At 42.2% G+C, this 20210-nt stretch overlaps 1 protein-coding gene across 3 annotated transcripts in view; it reads right to left on the bottom strand.

The window, feature by feature from the left end:
* Positions 1-474: 474 nt before the first annotated feature.
* glt1d1 (glycosyltransferase 1 domain containing 1) overlaps positions 475-20210 on the bottom strand; it is a 42156-nt gene continuing 22420 nt past the window's right edge. For all 3 annotated transcript variants that reach the window (XM_071353314.1, XM_071353312.1, XM_071353313.1), the window contains 6 exons: positions 18737-18835; positions 18511-18560; positions 6637-6680; positions 5824-5944; positions 5223-5321; positions 475-3315 (listed from right to left, as the gene is read on the bottom strand). In XM_071353314.1, the coding sequence (XP_071209415.1) occupies positions 3169-3315; positions 5223-5321; positions 5824-5944; positions 6637-6680; positions 18511-18560; positions 18737-18835 (560 nt within the window). In that variant the 3' untranslated portion in view covers positions 475-3168. The remainder of the gene's footprint in view (positions 3316-5222; positions 5322-5823; positions 5945-6636; positions 6681-18510; positions 18561-18736; positions 18836-20210) is intronic.

Raw genomic sequence — 20210 nt, 5'->3', positions numbered from 1 at the left:
AGTTTACAGTTATATAGTTACCTAACTGCTCTCATGTCTCTTCATTGGGCCGAGCAGCCCAAGTGGAGCCATTGCTATGGATAATCAGAGCGCCGTGAGCAGAGCGCATGCAGAGCTCTCTTTCAGAGCTGATCTATTTGGTCAAAAGACCAAAAAAAGGTCAGAATTGGGGTGCCTGTCTAAAAGCAGCCCGTGTCACCAGATCTCAACCCAATTGAACACTTATGGGAGATTCTGGAGTGGTGCCTGAGACAGCATTTTCTACCACCTTCAACAAAATTATGGAATTTGTGGAAGAATGGTGTCGCATCCCTCCAATAGAGTTCCAAACACTTCTATGAATCTATGCCAGGGCGCATTGAAGCTGTTCGGCTGCTTATGGTGGCCTAACGATCTATTCAAGAGATTCTCCGGTACTTTTGTATACTTTCTGTTTGATGATTCATTTTGAAGGATACCTTAACAGAAGAAAAACACCATTTAACCATATTTTATTGAAAATTATACATAAATAAACAGCATATACATATTTTTCATTGATCAACTTTCATTAAAAAATGTAATTAATCAATTTCAAAAAGGTTTTCTGTAAGCTGTTTGGAAATAATAGATAATAAGTAGAGTAAACATGACAGAGTAACAGCACAGCACTTCTTTTATTGGACACCAATTCACCATTCATTCAATAAGACTACATCTGTGCTTTGAATTAAAGTAACCTCCACCTCTAGCACTGAAAAGTACATTTCGCCAATCAAGTTCAATTGTGCTGCGTAGATTGGTCTGCATAGAATTAAAGGTAGACTCAGCGATATGACATAGACGCCGAAAGTAAACAGCACAGTGGGTCAATTTCCTCAACAACTAAGAGCGTCGAAGCGCGAGGCTCAACTTCTCCACTGTTTTGGAGCCCTGGTTACCACGGTGCAACAGCGTGATACTGCAGATACTGTGTCGCACTGGGCACAGACGTCAATTCAACATCTATTCCACGTTTGTATAACGTAATTTAATTGAAATTAAGTGGAAACAACGTTGATTGAACCAGTGTGTGCCCAGTGGGGTGTGACTGTGTGAGAGCGAAGTCTTGCATCGCTCATCTCAATATCTGCGGTGTTGCTCGTGGCAACGTCATTACGCTGAGTCTGCCTTTAAAGCTTGCGAGCTAGAAAAGACTTGTAAAAAATTCAGAAATTATACCTGATCATTAAAGCTATTTATCCCTTTATGGACGCAAGCACCTCTTTAGGCCTTTCCCACTGGGCACAAACTGGTTGCATCAATGTTGTTTCAAGGTAATGTGTATTGTGACATGGAATCTATGTGGAAAATACATGGATTTGAAAAAAGTAATATGTAAACAGTTGTTTTGAGGGTGGAATTTCAACCACAGGACTATGTCATCATTGTTACCAATTTTCAACATCCACAAACCGTGTATAAAATATGTTGAATTTGTCAGATCTTCAACATTATATCCACTATCAGAAAAAGAACTATAGCCTGGGCAGGACCTCTTACTGGAGAGTTGATCTATCTATAGCTATTAATTTGGTCTCCAATCCAGGGTTTTAACCAAGCTCAGCCCTGCTTAGCTGTGATATGTCACTGACTACTACCAATATGCTATCGTGAGAATGATTGTTGAGATCTCTTAATAATTACATATATCCACTGTTGTTATCGAAGTCATTCCAAAGGGTAGGTTTAACAGAGTAAATTAAATGCATCAATGATACTATTTGGGCCAATACGTATAGCAGTCATCAACAGATATTGTTTCAATTCAACCCAGGGTTCAACAAAAAATAGACAAAACATATAGGCCTAGGGTTTCAAGCTTTGGTTGATTTCAAATGTAATCTTCAAGTTAATCATTAACATTTTGGATTCACGCCTCCATCTCAACCAAAAATACTAAAAAGTTTGAATGTTTTCCTTTTTTTTTTTTTTTAAGTAGCACTTATTTTGCTGATAGCTACTTTATTGAGCAACATCGACTTACTATGACTGTGATATGTGGTTGTCCCACCCAGCTATCTTACGATGAATGCACCAACTGGAAGTCACTCTGGATCAGAGCATCTGCTAAATGACTGAAATGTAAATGACTAAATCAAATCAAACTTTGTTTAAAGTGCATTTCAAGTTTGATTAGATTTAATAGTATTCTTTAAACATAGATTTTTTGTTGATGTCTGGACGTGAAGCCAACATATCAATTATTAATTTGTAGACAAACTGGATGGTCCTTGCTATCCGGGATCTTTGGAACATCCCAACCCCATTGAAGTTGAAATGTAAAATGGTTAAAGAGCGACTGCCTTTAAAAAGCAACAAATCCCTTTAAAAACATGGCATCGATATGAGTCAGAAGCAGTTATTCTAGTGTCAAAATCAAATAAAAATAATAAATAGGATCATTTTGGCCATTAGGTCAGTCTCGTCTAAAACAACGTCTGGAACATCCGTGCATCAAAACGGTTGGAGGTTGGGTTTTGATTTGACGATGCCCATTTTTCCATTAATATGGGGTGAACTGCTACGGCGAATGCTCTCTATCCAATAGCATAGACAGTGAGACAGACCTGCCCAGCGGCTCCGACTTTGTTTACATGAGACAACACATTGCCCATTTTATTTTTTATTTAAGACTGCACCAAACACCTTAGTTAGATGTAAAATTGCACAACTAAAACATCCTCGGAAAAAAACGTCAAAATGAATGAAAGATTTCTGGAGTTATCTTAGATTCATTCTGGGGATTTTGAGGAAATGTCTCATGAGGGACGAGGATCATTCACCAAACTGAATCGGTCAGGAAACATACCTCCAAGACTGAAATCTTGTTTTTCTAATGAGCAACAGAAAAACATGTGCCAATCGGCGTGTTCAGTGGCTCTTTAAGGTAAGGGTTAAGGTTAGGGTAAATGTTATGGCTAGGTAACGGTTAAAGTTAGGGTAGGTATGTCCCAAGGATCCAGGATAGCACTAACCCAAATTGGATCTGGATTTGTATCTTCTGCTTGTGTAGTTCCGTCTGTGTCACTAACTTAGGGCTCTATTCAATCTGTATCCATGAATCGTATACAGATTGAATAGAGCCCTTGGAGTTGTTCTTGAGAGAAAGTAAGGTTGAGACAGAGGACCTGGTTATTCTGTGCAGCCTTAGTGCAGTGTGTCCACCAGCCTCTGGTAGGCCTCCCTCTCATGGTCCAGGCTGTGGTGCTCCTCAACGTAGCGCTTCCCGTTCGCCACCACACGCTCCCGCAGCTCTCCATCTACCAGCAGCCTCTGAGATACACGCACAAATTCCTGGAAGAGGTGGAGCAAGGACAATCAATGCTTCAGAAGTTACTGAATGAAGCATACATCTGTACTAGTATTTTACCCCAAAAGAAAAATTCTACTTGTTAACATTTGTATTTATTTAACAAGCCTCTAAGAACCCATTAAAGCAGTGAGTTAATGAGGTGTAACCAACCACAGCAGTGAATGACATGAGGGAGTGTTGCTATTCTGACTTGTAAACACTCATTGAATGTGCTCTGCCTTGCTAATTGATGGAGACATCTGTGACCGGTTTCAAATAGGCAGGTGCAATGGCCCTTTCCAACCTACTCTGATGGCTGCTGCTTCCTATTTGCTTATGAAGGGAGTGGAACACAAACAGTGACTGTCTGCTGCTATTTAATGGCCCTGCCACACCAGCTGTCAGGATGAGATGGGGAGAAATATATCAAGCAATTACAAAATGAGTAACGACATTTTCCCTGAGCGCCGGTGGAAATGTTTGGAGCCCATAAGGTCCTTCTTGAATTCTGGCAGTGTTTTTAGTGGCCTGGGAGGCTGTGACCAGGGCTGTAATAACACAGAATCACACAGCCTTTCAGTGAGGGCTCCAGCACAGCATCCAAGATCTCCTGGAGCAGAGAGCCTTGTGGGTAAACAGAGCTGCAGCCAACGCCAGAGCATCAGGCCGTTTCACTTCACTCAAGTGATGTGACCATGTTTGGAGTACCTCTTCATTTGAGATTAAGCCATATGAGAGAGCCATGAAGTCCCAGCAAAACCACTAAAAGTCAAGTTATTCTATAATCAATGGACTCCATAAAAAATATACTACAGTCGTTCTGAAAATGCCATACTGGTTATAGTGCTACAGGCATTCAAGTGCTTGATCTTTTGACAGCCTTTGAGGAGTTATGTACAGTATCAAATAAACAAGTCACCACCACAAACGGATGAATGGCCAATAACACATTATCATCCCTGGGAAAGGCTTGTGCAACATGTACATTATCCTGTGTGAAAAAGTTGTGTCAGCCAGAGAGGGTTTCAGTTGAAACAGCTGAAGCTGTTAGCTAGAAGCCATGGTTTAGCGAACCCTCGTCTCTTCAGCCTACTGTGTGAGGTTCCCCCTTGGAGGGATTTCTCCACGGCTCAGCTGAGCACACGTGACACAACCTCCCCTGGAGAGAAGAGGACTGACTTATCTCTTGGCATCATAGCAGCATTACGCTAATGTCACCCTCCTGCCTGCCACCATACCATGCCGAGGACGTACCCCCTGCGGGCAAACACCTAGCGCTGCTCTCACATAAAACCTCTCTGAGCAGTTAGTTAAAGTGACCCTCCAAGGACCTCTCGCTTTCTCAACATGCCTGGTTGCTGCTGTGTACCATTATACAGTTCACTGGATACTGTTGTATCTTGACTCTTTCCCCTGAGGTCTACATTCTCACTAAAGTCTAGGCCCCTAGGACATGTTGAATCCCTTTTACCGACTTACGCACCACCAAACTATTATGTCATTTTCAGTTGTTATTTTAAGCCTTACAAAAAAACAATAACATTAAGAGTGTGTCTAGCACAAACAGCAGACTGTGTCAGGGGAAAGACAGTCGCGTTCCGTGGTCCTTTGTAGCTCAGTTGGTAGAGTATGGCGCTTCTATGGCGCTTTTAATGCCAGGGTAGTGGGTTTGATCCCCGGGACCACCCATACGTAAAATGTATGCACGCATGACTAAGTTGCTTTCGATAAAAGTGTCTGCTAAATGGCATATTATTATATTACTTTAAGTGGGTCTAATACACCTCAGTTGTAGGCTCAGTTACGTTGCTACTGCTGGTGGCTGTCTTTCTTCTTCATCAGCCTCTTACACAGTGGATATGAAAGCCATTTTACAGCTTTGACTGGTAGCCACGGGAAGGGTTCTTACCTGAGGGGACGAGTAGAGCAGACCAGTGACCTCATGTTGCACCACCGCTGTGTTGCCTGGGATGTCACGAGCCACCACCGGTACCTCCAGATCCATTGCCTGAACACAATACATGACACAGACATAGCTACATCAAACTCCACACACACGTGACTAGCTGGCATCTTCTAGCCCTTCATTTACTTTACTTGTTGGTGTCCCCTTGGGACTTAACTGTCATTCATTCAGGTAATACGTGATCAGCAGGTTGTGGAAGTGAAACATGCTAATCAGTGTTTAAGCCTTCTGTGGATTGTTTTAATCTACAGTGTTCAAAACAGATTAACAGGATTACACCCAATCCTGGAAGGATAGTATGACAAGCTAGTCATTCTCATAATTGCTCTGGTATAAATAATAAAAAGGTTCCCAGGGTGGAATATTGGTGCCTTGAAAGAGCTGCATGTGACACCAACATATTATATTCTGAGCTGAATTAAAAATGTACATTGTGATATATTTTGTGGGCGGGGCATGCCAGTGGAAATAATGACAATGATGACTGTAATGATAAAAAGATGATTGCTGACTCTGTCCGATTTAGTGACCCCTCACCCCTCACCTCTAAAATGGCAGCGGACATCCCCTCGGAGACTGAACTGTTAACCAGGGCAGCTGACCTCCTCATAGCAGCATGGAGCTCCTCTTGGCTTCTCTCCTGGGCCAGGTAAACCCCTGCTGACCTTGAGAAACACAGCAGTAGCAGCACTCTGCGTGACACAGGGCTCACCACAGGGCGCACACAGCTGTGAATGACGGGCAGGAGTGACAGGTGCAGGGCATGATGCACAGACCGCTGGCGCCACGATGCAGTATGATTGACATGACATGCTCTGAAAGTACATGAAGTCCTAACCAGAGAGAGACAGGGCTGTTTCCTGACTGTCTGAAACGACATTGACCAGGAGGTGAATCCCTTTGGTTATTATCTCTCAGATCTGAGCCATGTCTCTGTCTGGGGGTGGAAAGATAACAAGCTAGACTACATATTTTTAATTTACATTCTGCTAACTCTACTGAAGACATAAGCAAAGTTAGTTTTCATGCTCTCTTGGGCCACATGGGATAAAGCGTTAGATAAGCCGGGTGTCTTTTGAATTCCTCACAAGAGCGACAGGGTCCAGATCAGTTTGACAGATCTTTAGTCAGCGATAACACAGGGTCCAGATCAGTTTGGCAGATCTTTAGTCAGTGATAATGCAGGGTCCAGATCAGTTTGGCAGATCTTTAGTCAGCGATAACGCAGGGTCCAGATCAGTTTGGCAGATCTTTAGTCAGTAATAATGCAGGGTCCAGATCAGTTTGGCAGATCTTTAGTTAGCGATAATGTTCTACTAAACTGATAACCATGAAAGAAAAGTTTGAAAGGTTTTACCTTTTACTGATTGCTTCTACTTCTTCAGTAAACACAGGATCAATCTAAGAGAAAAATCAGTGAAAACAACTACTTTAAAATACACACACATACAGTTGAAGTCAGAAGTTTACATACACCTTAGCCAAATACATTTAAACTCAGTCTTTCACAATTCCTGACATTTAATCCAAGTAAAAATTCCCTGTCTGAGGTCAGTTAGGATCACCACTTTATTTTAAGAATGTGAAATGTCGGAATAAATAATTATTTATTTCAGTTTTTATTTCTTTCATCACATTCCCAGTGGGTCAGAAGTTACTCAATTAGTATTTGGTAGCATTTCCTTTAAATTGTTTGTTTAACTTGTCTCAAACGTTTCAGGAAGCCTTCCACAAGCTTCCCACAATAAGTTGGGTGAATTTTGGCCCATTCCTCCTGACAGAGCTGGTGTAACTGAGTCAGGTTTGTAGGCATCCTTGCAAGCACATGCTTTTTTTGTTCTCCCCACACATTTTCTATAGGATTGAGGTCAGGGCGTTGTCATGGCCACTCCAATACCTTGACTTTGTTGTCCTTAAGCCATTTTGCCACAACTTTGGAAGCAGGCTTGGGGTCATTGTTCATTTGGAAGACCCATTTGCATCCAAGCTTTAACTTCCTGACTGATGTCTTGAGATGTTGCTTCAACATATCCACATCATTTTCCTGCCTCGTGATGCCATCTATTTTGTGAAGTTCACCAGTCCCTCCAAGAGCAAAGCACCCCCACAACATGATACTGCCACCCCCGTGCTTCACGGTTAGGATGGTGTTCTTCGGCTTGCAAGCCTCCCCCGTTTTCCTCCAAACATAACGATGGTCATTATGGCCAAACAGTTCTATTTTTGTTTCATCAGACAAGAGGACATTTCTCCAAAAAGTACGATCTTTGTCCCTATGTGCAGTTGCAAACCGTAGTCTGGCTGGCTTTTTTTATGGCGGTTTTGGAGCAGTGGCTTCTTCCTTGCTGAGCGGCCTTTCAGGTTATGTCGATATAGGACTCGTTTTACTGTGGATATGTATACTTTGTGCCTCTTTCCTCCAGAATCTTCACAAGGTCCTTTGCTGTTGTTCTGGGATTGATTTGCACTTTTCGCACCAAAGTACGTTCATCTCTAGGAGACAGGACGCGTCTCCTTCCTGAGCGGTATGACGGCTGCGTGGTTCCATGGTGTTTATACTTGCGTACAATTGTTTGTACAGATTAACGTGGTACCTTCAGGCATTTGGAAATTGCTCCCAAGGATGAACCAGACTTGTGGAGGTCTACAATTTTTTTTCTGAGGTCTTGGCTGATTTCTTTTGATTTTCATGATGTCAAGCCAAGAGGCACTGAGTTTGAAGGTAGGCCTTGAAATAAATCCACTGGTACACCTCCAATTGACTCAAATTATGTCAGTTAGCCCATCAGAAGCTTCTAAAGCCATGACACAATTTTCTGGAATTTTCCAAGCTGTTTAAAGGCACAGTCATCTTAGCGTATGTAAACTTCTGACCCACTGGAATTGTGATAAAGTAAATTATAAGTGAAATAATCTGTCTGTAAACAATTGTTGGAAAAATTACTTGTGTCATGCACAAAGTAGATGTCCTAACCGACTTGCCAAAACTATAGTTTGTTAACAGGAAATTTGTGGAGTGGTTGAAAAACGAGTTTTAATGACTCCAACCTAAGTGTATGTAACCTTCCGAGTTCAACTGTATACATATATAATATAAATATATATATATACACAAATATATATACATATATAAAATATATACAGCTGTTGGTAAAAAGTGTATGTTCCACTCAAAGCACATTAGACATTATGCTGTTTAACTACACTGAACAAAAATATGAACGCAACAATTTCAAAGATTTTACTGAGTAACAGTTCATAAGGAAATCAGTCAATTGAAGTAAAAAAAAATAGGGGTGTGGATCAGAAACAGTCAGTATCTGGTGTGACCACCATTTGTCTCATGTAGCACAACATCTCCTTCGCATAGAGTTGATCAGGCTGTTGATTGTGGCCTATGGAAGGTTGTTCCACTCCTCTTCAATGTCTGTGCGAAGTTGCTGGATATTGGTGGGAACTGGAACACTGTCGTACACGTCGATCCAGAGAATCCCAAACATGCTCAATGGGTGACATGTCTGGTGAGTATACAGGCCATGGAAGAACTGGGAAATGTTCAGCTTCCAGAAAATGTGTACAGATCCTTGCGGCATAGGGCCGTGTATTATCATCCTGAAGCATGAGGTGATGGCAGCGGATGAATGGCACAACAATGGGCCTCAGGATCTCAACACGGTATCTCTTGCCATCGATAAAATGCAATTGCGTTCGTTGTCCATAGCTTATGCCTGTCCATACCATAACCCTACCGCCACCATTGGGCACTCTGTTCACAATGTTGACATCAGCAAACCGCTCACCCACACGACACCATATACGCTGTCTTCCATCTGCCCGGTACAGTTGAAACCGGGATTAATCTGTTACGAGCACACTTCTCCAACGTGCCAGTGGCCATCGAAGGTGAGCATTTAACCATTGAAGTTGGTTACGATGCCGAACTGCAGTTAGGTCAAGACCCTGGTGAGAATGACGAGCACGGAGATGGGCTTCCCTGAGACGGTTCTTCGATTGTGCAAACCCACAGTTTCATCAGCGGTCCGGGTGGCTGGTCTCAGATAATCCCGCAGGTGAAGAAGCCGGATGTAGAGGTCCTGTGCTGGCATGGTTACACGTGGTCTGCGGTTGTGAGACCGGTTGGACATACTGCCAAATTCCTGCAGTCAGCATGTCAATTGCACGCTCCCTCTGTGGCTTTGTTTTGTGTGACAAAACTGCACATTTTAGAGTGGCCTTTTATTGTCCCCAGCTCAAGGTGCACCTGTGTAATGATCATGCTTCTTGATATGCCACAACTTTCAGGTGGATGGATTATCTTGGCAAAGGAAAAATGCTCACTAACAGGGATGTAAGGAAATTGGTGCACAACATTTTAGAGAAATACGCTTTTTGTGAATATGGAACACTTCTGGGATCTTTTATTTCAGCTCATGAAACACGGGACCAACACTTTACATGTTGCGTATATATTTTTGTTCAGTATATTTAATGAGCTTGAGCATTCATTTCTATTTCAAGAATGTATTGAAATATACAATGCCTTCAGAAAGTATTCACACCCTTTGACTTTTTCCATATTGTGTTGTGTTACAGCCTGAATTGGCCAACACACAATACCCCATAATGTCAAAGTGGAACTTTTACAAATTAATAAAAAATGAAAAGCTGAAATAAGTATTCAACCCATTTGTCACGGCAAGCCTAAATATGTTCAGGAAATGTGCTTAACAAGTCACATAAGTTGCATGGACTCACTCCGTGTGCAATAGTAGTGTTTAACATTATTTTCGAATTGCTACCTCATCTCTGTACCCCACACATACAATTATCTGTAAGGTCCCTTAGTCGAGCAGTACATTTCAAACACAGATTCAACCACAAAGACCAGGGAGGTTTTGGCTCGGTTACTGGACCGAATCCCCAAGCTGACATGGTAAAAATCTGTTGTTCTGCACCTGAGCAAGACAGTTAACCCACTGTTCCCCGGGTGCCGAAGACGTGGCTGTCAATTAAGGCAGCACCCCCATCCTCTCTGATTCAGAGGGGTTGGGTTAAATGTGGAATATACATTTCAGTTGAAGGCATTCAGTTGTACAACTGACTAGGTATCCCCTTTCCCTTTTCCAATGCTTCACAAAGAAAGGTACCTACTGGTAGATGGGTAAAAACAAATAAAGCAGACACTGTATATCCCTTTGAGCATGGTGAAGTTATTAATTACACTATAGATGGTGTATCAATACACCCAGTCACTACAAAGATAAAGTCACCTTCCTAACTCAGTTGCCGGAGAGGAAGGAAACTGCCCTGGGATTTCACAATGAGGCCAATGGTGACTTTAAAACAGTTACTGAGATTAATGGCTGTGATAGGAGAAAACTGAAGAAAAAACGAAAACCTGGTTCAGTCTGCTTTCCACCAGACACTGGGATATGAATTCACCTTTCAGCAGGACAATAACCTAAAATACAAGACCAAATCTCCACTGGAGTTGTTCCCTAGTGGCCGAGTTACAGTTGACTTAAATATGCTTGAAAATCTATGGCATTGATTAACAACCAATTCGACAGAGCTTGAATAATTATTTAAAGAATAAAAATGTGCAAATATTGTACAATCTAGGTGTGCAAAGCTCTTGGATACTTACCCAGAGACTCACAGACTCACTACCAAAGGTGATTGTAACATGTAATGACTCAGGGGTGTTTTTATTCTGTACATGATTGTAAAATGTATTGACTCCTGAATTTATTTGAGCTTGCCATAACAAAGGGGTTGAATACTCATTGACTCTTGATTTTTTTACTAATATGTAAACATTTCTAAAAAACATTATTCCACTTTAACATTATGTGGTATTGTGTGTAGGCCAGTGACTAAATCTTTTAAATATTCAGGCTGTAAGGGAGTGAACATTATTTATAATAAGGGTTACATGAAGTAGGCAGTCATTGTAAATAAGAATTTGTTCTTAACTGACTTGCCTAGTTAAATAAAATAATTTAAAAAAAAATCTGACCTTTCTGAAATGAAAATCGATGGCCCTCCTTCCAGCAAAATATATTTGGCCTAAACCCCCCCTGAACACCCCCCCCCCCCCCCCAAAAGTGACCCTCCCCTATACCCAAAATAATAATTAAAACAAAATGGATAGCAGAGAACATGTCTACCGTTTACCCTCAATTCTTGGACAGACCAGAGCCGTAGATATGCAGTTCCAGAAACTGTTTTTCGTCCTGTAAGCATTACATGGCAACGCAGGAAGGGCTGCGGGCCAGGTTGTGGGTTCGCAGACCATCGTGGACAAGAGTAGGGGTGGAAAGATCTCCTTCATAGTAAACACAATGCATGAACCTATCATCGTATTTGGAAGTCTGAGAAAATAAAATAATTTTAAAAACATTTCATGCAATTCTACGTCATTGACAGAGAGATAGGCCTGTGTTCATCTTATATTGTTCCAATGCCAAATAAATGTCTTGTTTGCAACAAAACTGTCCCTGTTTGCAAATACTTAAGAATCTGAGCATGGTATTTTCAAAAGTTAGGCCTATCTTCCACCCCCCCAGACAGAGTAGGCCTACCGATGCAGAAACATGTAAGCTTTAACTGCTGGCTACTCTTCTTCTGTTGCTTAACCCAGGTGTTTCCCTAAAAGCTGTCTGGGTTTAAACATATTCTATTGTACCAAAAGTGAACAGCTTAATCAATTGATAGAATTTATTTACTTCCCAAGCAAAGTATCCTCAGCTATAGAAGGTTGTAGCTTCTGAATGTCAAAGAAGAAAAACAAGGATATCCTCATATGCATCGGAGCCACATTTTCCTGGGTATTTTACAGCTTGTTTCTAGCATTGCGGACCAAAGCACTGCTATACTGTAGATCACTTTATATAATCGGATCCATTTAATCTTCTTTAAAATCTTAAACTAACGAGGGGTATGCCGGTGCTTTTTGCCATTTTCTTCAATAAAAAGGTAGGCCTATGGCATACCTTTTCATACTCCCTCAATTTGAGCCTTGGTTTTAACTTAACAGACATTCACTGACACAGAGGTAGGCTATTTAAAGGATGCATTGTGGATGCATTGTTGCTGCTTCAAGTTTCAGCATGACAGTTTAAGTTACTCGAATCTTGCTTATTGTCAATAACTCTGATATACAGTGGGGAGAAGAAGTATTTGATACACTGCTGATTTTGCAGGTTTTCCTACTTACAAAGCATGTAGAGGTCTGTAATTTTTATCATAGGTACACTTCAACTGTGAGAGGCGGAATCTTAAACAAAAATCCAGAAAATCACATTGTATGATTTTTAAGTAATTAATTTGCATTTTATTGCATGACATAAGTATTTGATACATCCGAAAAGCAGAACTTAATATTTGGTACAGAAGCCTTTGTTTGCAATTACAGAGATCATACGTTTCCTGTAGTTCTTGACCAGGTTTGCACACACTGCAGCAGGGATTTTGGCCCACTCCTCCATACAGATCTTCTCCAGATCCTTCAGGTTTCGGGGCTGTCGCTGGGCAATACGGACTTTCAGCTCCCTCCAAAGATTTTCTATTGGGTTCAGGTCTGGAGACTGGCTAGGCCACTCCAGGACCTTGAGATGCTTCTTACGGAGCCACTCCTTAGTTGCCCTGGCTGTGTGTTTCGGGTTGTTGTCATGCTGGAAGACCCAGCCACGACCCATCTTCAATGCTTTTACTGAGGGAAGGAGGTTGTTGGCCAAGATCTCGCGATACATGGCCCCACCCATCCTCCCCTCAATACGGTGCAGTCGTCCTGTCCCCTTTGCAGAAAAGCATCCCCAAAGAATGATGTTTCCACGTCCAGGCTTCACGGTTGGGATGGTGTTCTTGGGGTTGTACTCATCCTTCTTCTTCCTCCAAACACAGCGAGTGGAGTTTAGACCAAAAAGCTCTATTTTTGTCTCATCAGACCACATGACCTTCTCCCATTCCTCCTCTGGATCATCCAGATGGTCATTGGCAATTTTCAGACGGGCCTGGACATGCGCTGGCTTGAGCAGGGGGACCTTGCGTGCACTGCAGGATTTTAATCTATGACGGCGTAGTGTGTTACTAATGGTTTACTTTGAGACTGTGGTCCCAGCTCTCTTCAGGTCATTGACCAGGTCCTGCCGTGTAGTTCTGGGCTAATCCCTCACCTTCCTCATGATCATTGATGCCCCACGAGGTGAGATCTTGCATGGAGCCCCAGACCGAGGGTGATTGACCGTCATCTTGAACTTCTTCCATTTTCTAATAATTGCGCCAACAGTTGTTGCCTTCTCACCAAGCTGCTTGCCTATTGTCCTGTAGCCCATCCCAGCCTTGTGCAGGTCTACAATTTTATCCCTGATGTCCTTACACAGCTCTCTGGTCTTGGCCATTGTGGAGAGGTTGGAGTCTGTTTGATTGAGTGTGTGGACAGGTGTCTTTTATACAGGTAACGAGTTCAAACAGGTGCAGTTAATACAGGTAATGAGTGGAGAACAGGAGGGCTTCTTAAAGAAAAACTAACAGGTCTGTGAGAGCCGGAATTCTTACTGGTTGGTAGGTGATCAAATACTTATGTCATGCAATAAAATGCAAATTAATTACTTAAAAATCATACAATGTGATTTTCTGGATTTTTGTTTTAGATTCCGTCTCTCACAGTTGAAGTGTACCTATGATAAAAATTACAGACCTCTACATGTTTTGTAAGTAGGAAAACCTGCAAAATTGGCAGTGTATCAAATACTTGTTCTCCCCACTGTATACACATCATGGGCAATAAACATTGTTTTTAATCAAATCAATTATAGTAGTAGCAAGCTATCCAAGTTGACCTCCGGTCCTCCTTTTCATCTGCGCTCTCCTTCTCAAACTGAACAGAACATAGGCTATAGGCTAGTCCGCGTGCAAGATAGTGAATTTTGGGGACTAAGCCTAATCAAAATACAATTCGGAAGAAGCCTTTGACTCTCCTCCTGAAAATGCCACTGTAGGCCTACACAGCATTGGTTAAGCATCACAAAAAAGGTTTTGATCAGCAAGAGCAGAGCAGGCCGGGGCTCAGGGTTGGAATAGCCATTGCAGTGTTTAATGCAGCCTAGTTTTATTTACAGCATCCCAGCAGCCATCTTAGAAATATAACTTTACTCTGTGCTTCTCCGAGCATGCACTTCGTAGCCTATAGTCTATAGTGCATTTGATTGAGACCACACTACAGTGGCAAGAAAAAGTATGTGAACCCTTTGGAATTACCTTGTTTTCTGCATAAATTGGTCATACAATTTCATCTGATCTTCATCTACAAACACAGTCTGCTTAAACTAATAACACACAAACAATTATATGTTTTCATGTCTTTATTGAACACACCATGTAAACATTCACAGTGTAGGGTGTTAAAAGTATGTGAACCCTTGGATTTAATAACTGGTTGACCCTCCTTTGGCAGCAATAACCTCAACCAAATTTTTTCTGTAGTTTGGATCAGACCTGCACAACGGTCAGGAGGAATTTTGGACCATTCCTCTTTACAAAAACTGTTTCAGTTCAGCAATATTCTTAGGATCACTGGTGTGAACAGCTCTCGAGGTCATGTCACAGCATTTTAAAATCGACTGACTGGGCCACTCCAGAAGGCGTATTTTCTTCTGTTGAAGCCATTCTGTTGTTGATTTACTTCTGTGTTTTGGGTCGTTGTCCTGTTGCATCACCAAACTTCTGTTGAGCTTCAATCGGCGGACAGATAGCCTAACATTCTTCTGCAAAATGTCTTGATAAACTTGGGAATTCATTTTTCCGTCGATGATAGCAGCTGTCCAGGCCCTGAGGCAGCAAAGCAGCCCCAAACCATGATGCTCCCTCTACCATAGTTTATATTTGGGATGAGGTTTTGATGTTGGTGTGCTGTGCCTTTTTTTCTCCACACATAGTGTTGTGTGTTCCTTCCAAACAACTCAACTTAAGTTGAATCTGTCCACAGAATATTTTGCCAGAAGCGCTGTGGAACATCCAGGTTTTCTTTTGCAAACTTCAGACTTTTTTTGGGCAGCAGTGGCTTCTTCCGTGGTGTCCTCCCATGAACACCATTCTTGTTAAGTGTTTTACGTATCGTAGACTCGTCAACAGAGATGTTAGCATGTTCCAGAGATTTCTGTAAGTCTTTAGCTGAAGTCTTTATTTTTCTTAACCTCATTGAGTATTCTGCGCTGTGCTCTTGCAGTCATCGTTGCAGGACGGCCACTCCTAGGGAGAGTAGCAACAGTGCTGAACTTTATCCATTTATAGACAAGTTGTCTTACCGTGGCCTGATGAACACCAAGGCTTTTAGAGATACTTTTGTAACCGTTTCCAGCTTTATGCAAGTCAACAATTCTTAATTTTAGGTCTTCTGAGATCTCTTGCTCAAGGCATGGTTCACATCAGGCAATGCTTCTTGTGAATAGCAAACTCAAATTTTGTGAGTGTTTTTTATAGGGCAGGGCAGATCTAACCAACATCTCCAATCTCGTCTCATTGATTGGACTCCAGGTTAGCTGACGCCTGACTCCAATTAGCATTTGGAGAAGTCATTAGCGTAGGGGTTCACATACTTTTTCCAACCTACACTGTGAATATTTAAATGATGTATTCAATATAGACAAGAAAAATACAATAATTTGTGTGTTATTAGTTTAACCACAATATGTTTGTTTATTGTTTTGACTTAGATGCAGATCAATTTATGCAGAAATCCAGGTAATTCCAAAGGGTTCACATACTTTTGCTTGCCACTGTAAATAGCCTATAGGCGCACTTGATATTGCACCCCCAGCAGAGCATCAGAGATGAGGGGTGGCATCGGGCACACATCGATATATAGCCTAAAACAGAGAAATAGACATTTCATCAATTACAAATTACATGACCCTCCACTGAACTAGATTGAAAAAAAAAGTTTTAAACTCTCCCCTTGACTGAAATTGAAAAAGCATGACCCTCCCCCATTTTCCTCCCTGTAACCATTCTGTACATTTCGATCCATCCCTAACACAACAACATGTGGAAAAAGTCAAGGGTTGTGAATACTTTCTGAAGGCACTGTATGTAAATTAGATATTTCTGTATTTCAATACATTTGTCAAAATTTCTAAAAACATGTTTTCACTTTGTCATTATAGTGTGTAGATGGGTGAGAAAGAACATCTATTTAATCCATTTTGAATTCAGGCTGTAACACAACAAAATGTGGGATCATTCTCAAGTGGTGTGAATATTTTCTGAAGGCTCTGTACCTCTACCCTCCATGACATACGACAGCCATACCTTAATCATGACCATAAGATATACAACAATGTTGCAGCTTATCATTTCTAACATGCTCAAATCATTATCTGAAAATCCTGTATTTTCAGAGATTGGGGTCAGGGTAGGGTCGGTGCCCAATCTGATTAATTGCGCTGTGGGATTTGCGTGCATTAGCTGGCCCACCGCAAAGTCCTAGCATCATAGCAATTTAGGTCAAAGATGCTGCACGCAAGTTGCTGTTTCATTTTTTTTGTTTTATTGTCATGCTTATCGCTTTTCAGAATTTAAATGTGATATTTAATGCGCATTTGTGTTTCACATGCAAATAATCTTACTTGAGAATACTCAACATCCAGAAACAAAGCTAGGATTTACAAAGATAAAAAAGGGTCAGGGAGACAATATAAGTATGACATCAGTGATGGCTAGTCCTTGATATAGTACTTATACAGAGATCAATATATGAAGGGATTACTGGTAATATAATCAATTTAACAAACTAGACAGAATAACAGAACCTGTGTGAAATTGTTTGGAGAGAGACATGATACCTTCCCCGATCGACCTTAAACAACTACATTATCTTGCATTTAATAATTAGCAATACATATCCAGCATACTGTTAATTTAACATAGGAAGGATGGATATTTTGTTGCCTTCATATCTTAGCGAACACAAATACATTTGAGCACAGACACCACTGTTTCATTTGATGTCGTCCACATTAAAATCACTAAAAGGCTCTGCTTTCACTGAATCTTTTTATCAAACAACACAAACCATAGCAGAGCAGGAAGAACATGTAAAACATCAGCCTAGACAGTGTACCCCTGGCCAATTCTACTCAAAGACGCCTTTGAACAATGCAAAAACACAACATACCTTTTTATGATACTGCTGTTTGAGAGACAGTTAATCATTTAAAAAAACATTTGAGTAGGAAAAAAATATATATAAAAATATTATTTGATGGCGTGATTAAAGCAGTCTGTGGGAGGAGGCCCACACAGAATCAATAGGAAAATGCCAATGGCGGAGAACACACAGGAAAAGAGAGCAGGAGATTAAAGCAACAAGGTGGCCATTGACAGCTAAGATACAGCCTCTCTTTGGCAGCACTTCTCAGAAGATCAATACTCATCCACGGAAAGTAGACTGCAATCAAATCAGTGGAAAACGTTTGTGTTTTAGTGCTCGAGGTGAGACCACCTTCTTCCTGCTACTATGCAGTAATGGTGATGTCATCGGGCATTCTGGCACTACTCTTTTCGACCAGGTTTTTATCAACTATCATGTCAACGCAACACAGAGACTTTGAAAAATAGCAACAAAAGAATCACGACAGTGAAAGTGCATTTTGAAATCAATGCTATTTCATAAGCTGGTAATAATAATTGTAAATAAAATATAGAAATTAATAATTGTTTTGAAATCAAGCGAACCACTGCCCTCTGTTATCACACAATATGTGACAGAGAGACATCAGTAGCCTGATCCCCTGCTGCCCTCTATGACACCGGGGCCCAGTGGAGTGTGACCGTACACCTGGCAGGGTGGAAACCCCTGGGTGGCCCAGACTAGCCCAGCAGATGTCTTGGTGCTGGGGCTCGTCTAGCGTCTGCACTGCAGCAGCACAGCTGGCTGCTCTGAGAGAACAGGAAGGCAGAAAGTCAGGCGGGTGGGGCCAGCCCAGCACTGAAACTGTAACCCCCCCTGGCTCCTAAGGCTGTGGCTCGCGAGCCGCTCGTTATTCCAGCTTATGCCAGCTAATGCTGTTATCTCTGCTACATCCAATTAGAGGAACCTTTGACCTACCTCCGGTGGCAGGTTGCTGGCCATGCCCTGATCTGCTTTAACAGACATATGCAGACAGTAAAGGAGGTAAAGAAGGCTAAACCTCAGCTGTACAATCACCCTGATCCTATTATGGTCACTCACCTTAGGCCCGATGATGATGAGCACTACCAGGGGATTCTCAGTGTGCCACTCTGAAAGACATCAACCAGAGACAGTGACTGACAGCCAACCAGAATTTAATTTACTTTCCAAGTGCTTCTGTGTGGCAATACAAATGTAAAATTAGCTCAAATACAAGATCAGAGCATATAATTGTAGCAGGGCTTGTGTCCAGTGAAAGTGATGGCAGAGGATGTAATCCCTGTACCTGAGAATGCCTCCAGCAGATAGAGAGGATCCTTCACTCTCCTCAGGCCACAGACTAGTAGGAACACATGCAGGTCCTCCACATCCTCCCCACTCACACCTGGGAACAGATAGGCAGGTAGCTAGAGCAGTGTATGACACAGACAGACAGCAGTGTATCACAACACATTATAATGAACAGGGAAACTACCACAGCAGATAATGACAGCCATTCATCAGCCAATGGGAATGAGGAAGAGACAGCAGTGACAAATGCTCTAACAAATCTTTCACATCACAGCAGAAACATTGACGGAGAATAGAAGCGGTGGTTTATTGAAAAGCATTGGGAAGTTGCCATACAGACAGATCAGTTTCATAGAAATGTGCAATACAGCAGCTGGGAGTCACATGGGTGCATTCCTACATTGAAATTGACTGACTCAATATCAGACTAACCATATCGGTGCTTTTATACTGTAGAAGCAACATTAATTGAGAGACAGACAAACTAAATATGTTCTTTTCTCAGATCACCCACCTTCCATTCCAGGTAGGGGGTTACAGCTGTGTCAAGGTGGGTTACAGCTGTGTCAAGGTGGGTTACAGCTGTGTCAAGGTGTAGGTAGGGGGTTACAGCTGTGTCAAGGTGGGTTACAGCTGTGTCAAGGTGGGTTACAGCTGTGTCAAGGTGTAGGTAGGGGGTTACAGCTGTGTCAAGGTGGGTTACAGCTGTGTCAAGGTGTAGGTAGGGGGTTACAGCTGTGTCAAGGTGGGTTACAGCTGTGTCAAGGTGTAGGTAGGGGGTTACAGCTGTGTCAAGGTGGGTTACAGCTGTGTCAAGGTGTAGGTAGGGGGTTACAGCTGTGTCAAGGTGGGTTACAGCTGTGTCAAGGTGTAGGTAGGGGGTTACAGCTGTGTCAAGGTGGGTTACAGCTGTGTCAAGGTGTAGGTAGGGGGTTACAGCTGTGTCAAGGTGGGTTACAGCTGTGTCAAGGTGTAGGTAGGGGGTTACAGCTGTGTCAAGGTGGGTTACAGCTGTGTCAAGGTGTAGGTAGGGGGTTACAGCTGTGTCAAGGTGGGTTACAGCTGTGTCAAGGTGTAGGTAGGGGGTTACAGCTGTGTCAAGGTGGGTTACAGCTGTGTCAAGGTGTAAGTAGGGAGTTACAGCTGTGTCAAGGTGGGTTACAGCTGTGTCAAGGTGTAGGTAGGGGGTTACAGCTGTGTCAAGGTGGGTTACAGCTGTGTCAAGGTGTAGGTAGGGGGTTACAGCTGTGTCAAGGTGTAGGTAGGGAGTTACAGATGTGTCAAGGTGTAGGTAGGGAGTTACAGCTGTGTCAAGGTGTAAGTAGGGAGTTACAGATGTGTCAAGGTGTAAGTAGGGAGTTACAGATGTGTCAAGGTGTAGGTAGGGAGTTACAGCTGTGTCAAGGTGGGTTACAGCTGTGTCAAGGTGTAGGTAGGGAGTTACAGCTGTGTCAAGGTCTGAACGAATA

This window comes from Salvelinus alpinus, chromosome 19 (assembly GCF_045679555.1).
Source record: "Salvelinus alpinus chromosome 19, SLU_Salpinus.1, whole genome shotgun sequence".
Classification (NCBI taxonomy): Eukaryota; Metazoa; Chordata; class Actinopteri; order Salmoniformes; family Salmonidae; genus Salvelinus; species Salvelinus alpinus.
Note: the sequence above shows the minus strand (reverse complement) of the source record. Positions and strands in the feature narration are given on the sequence as shown.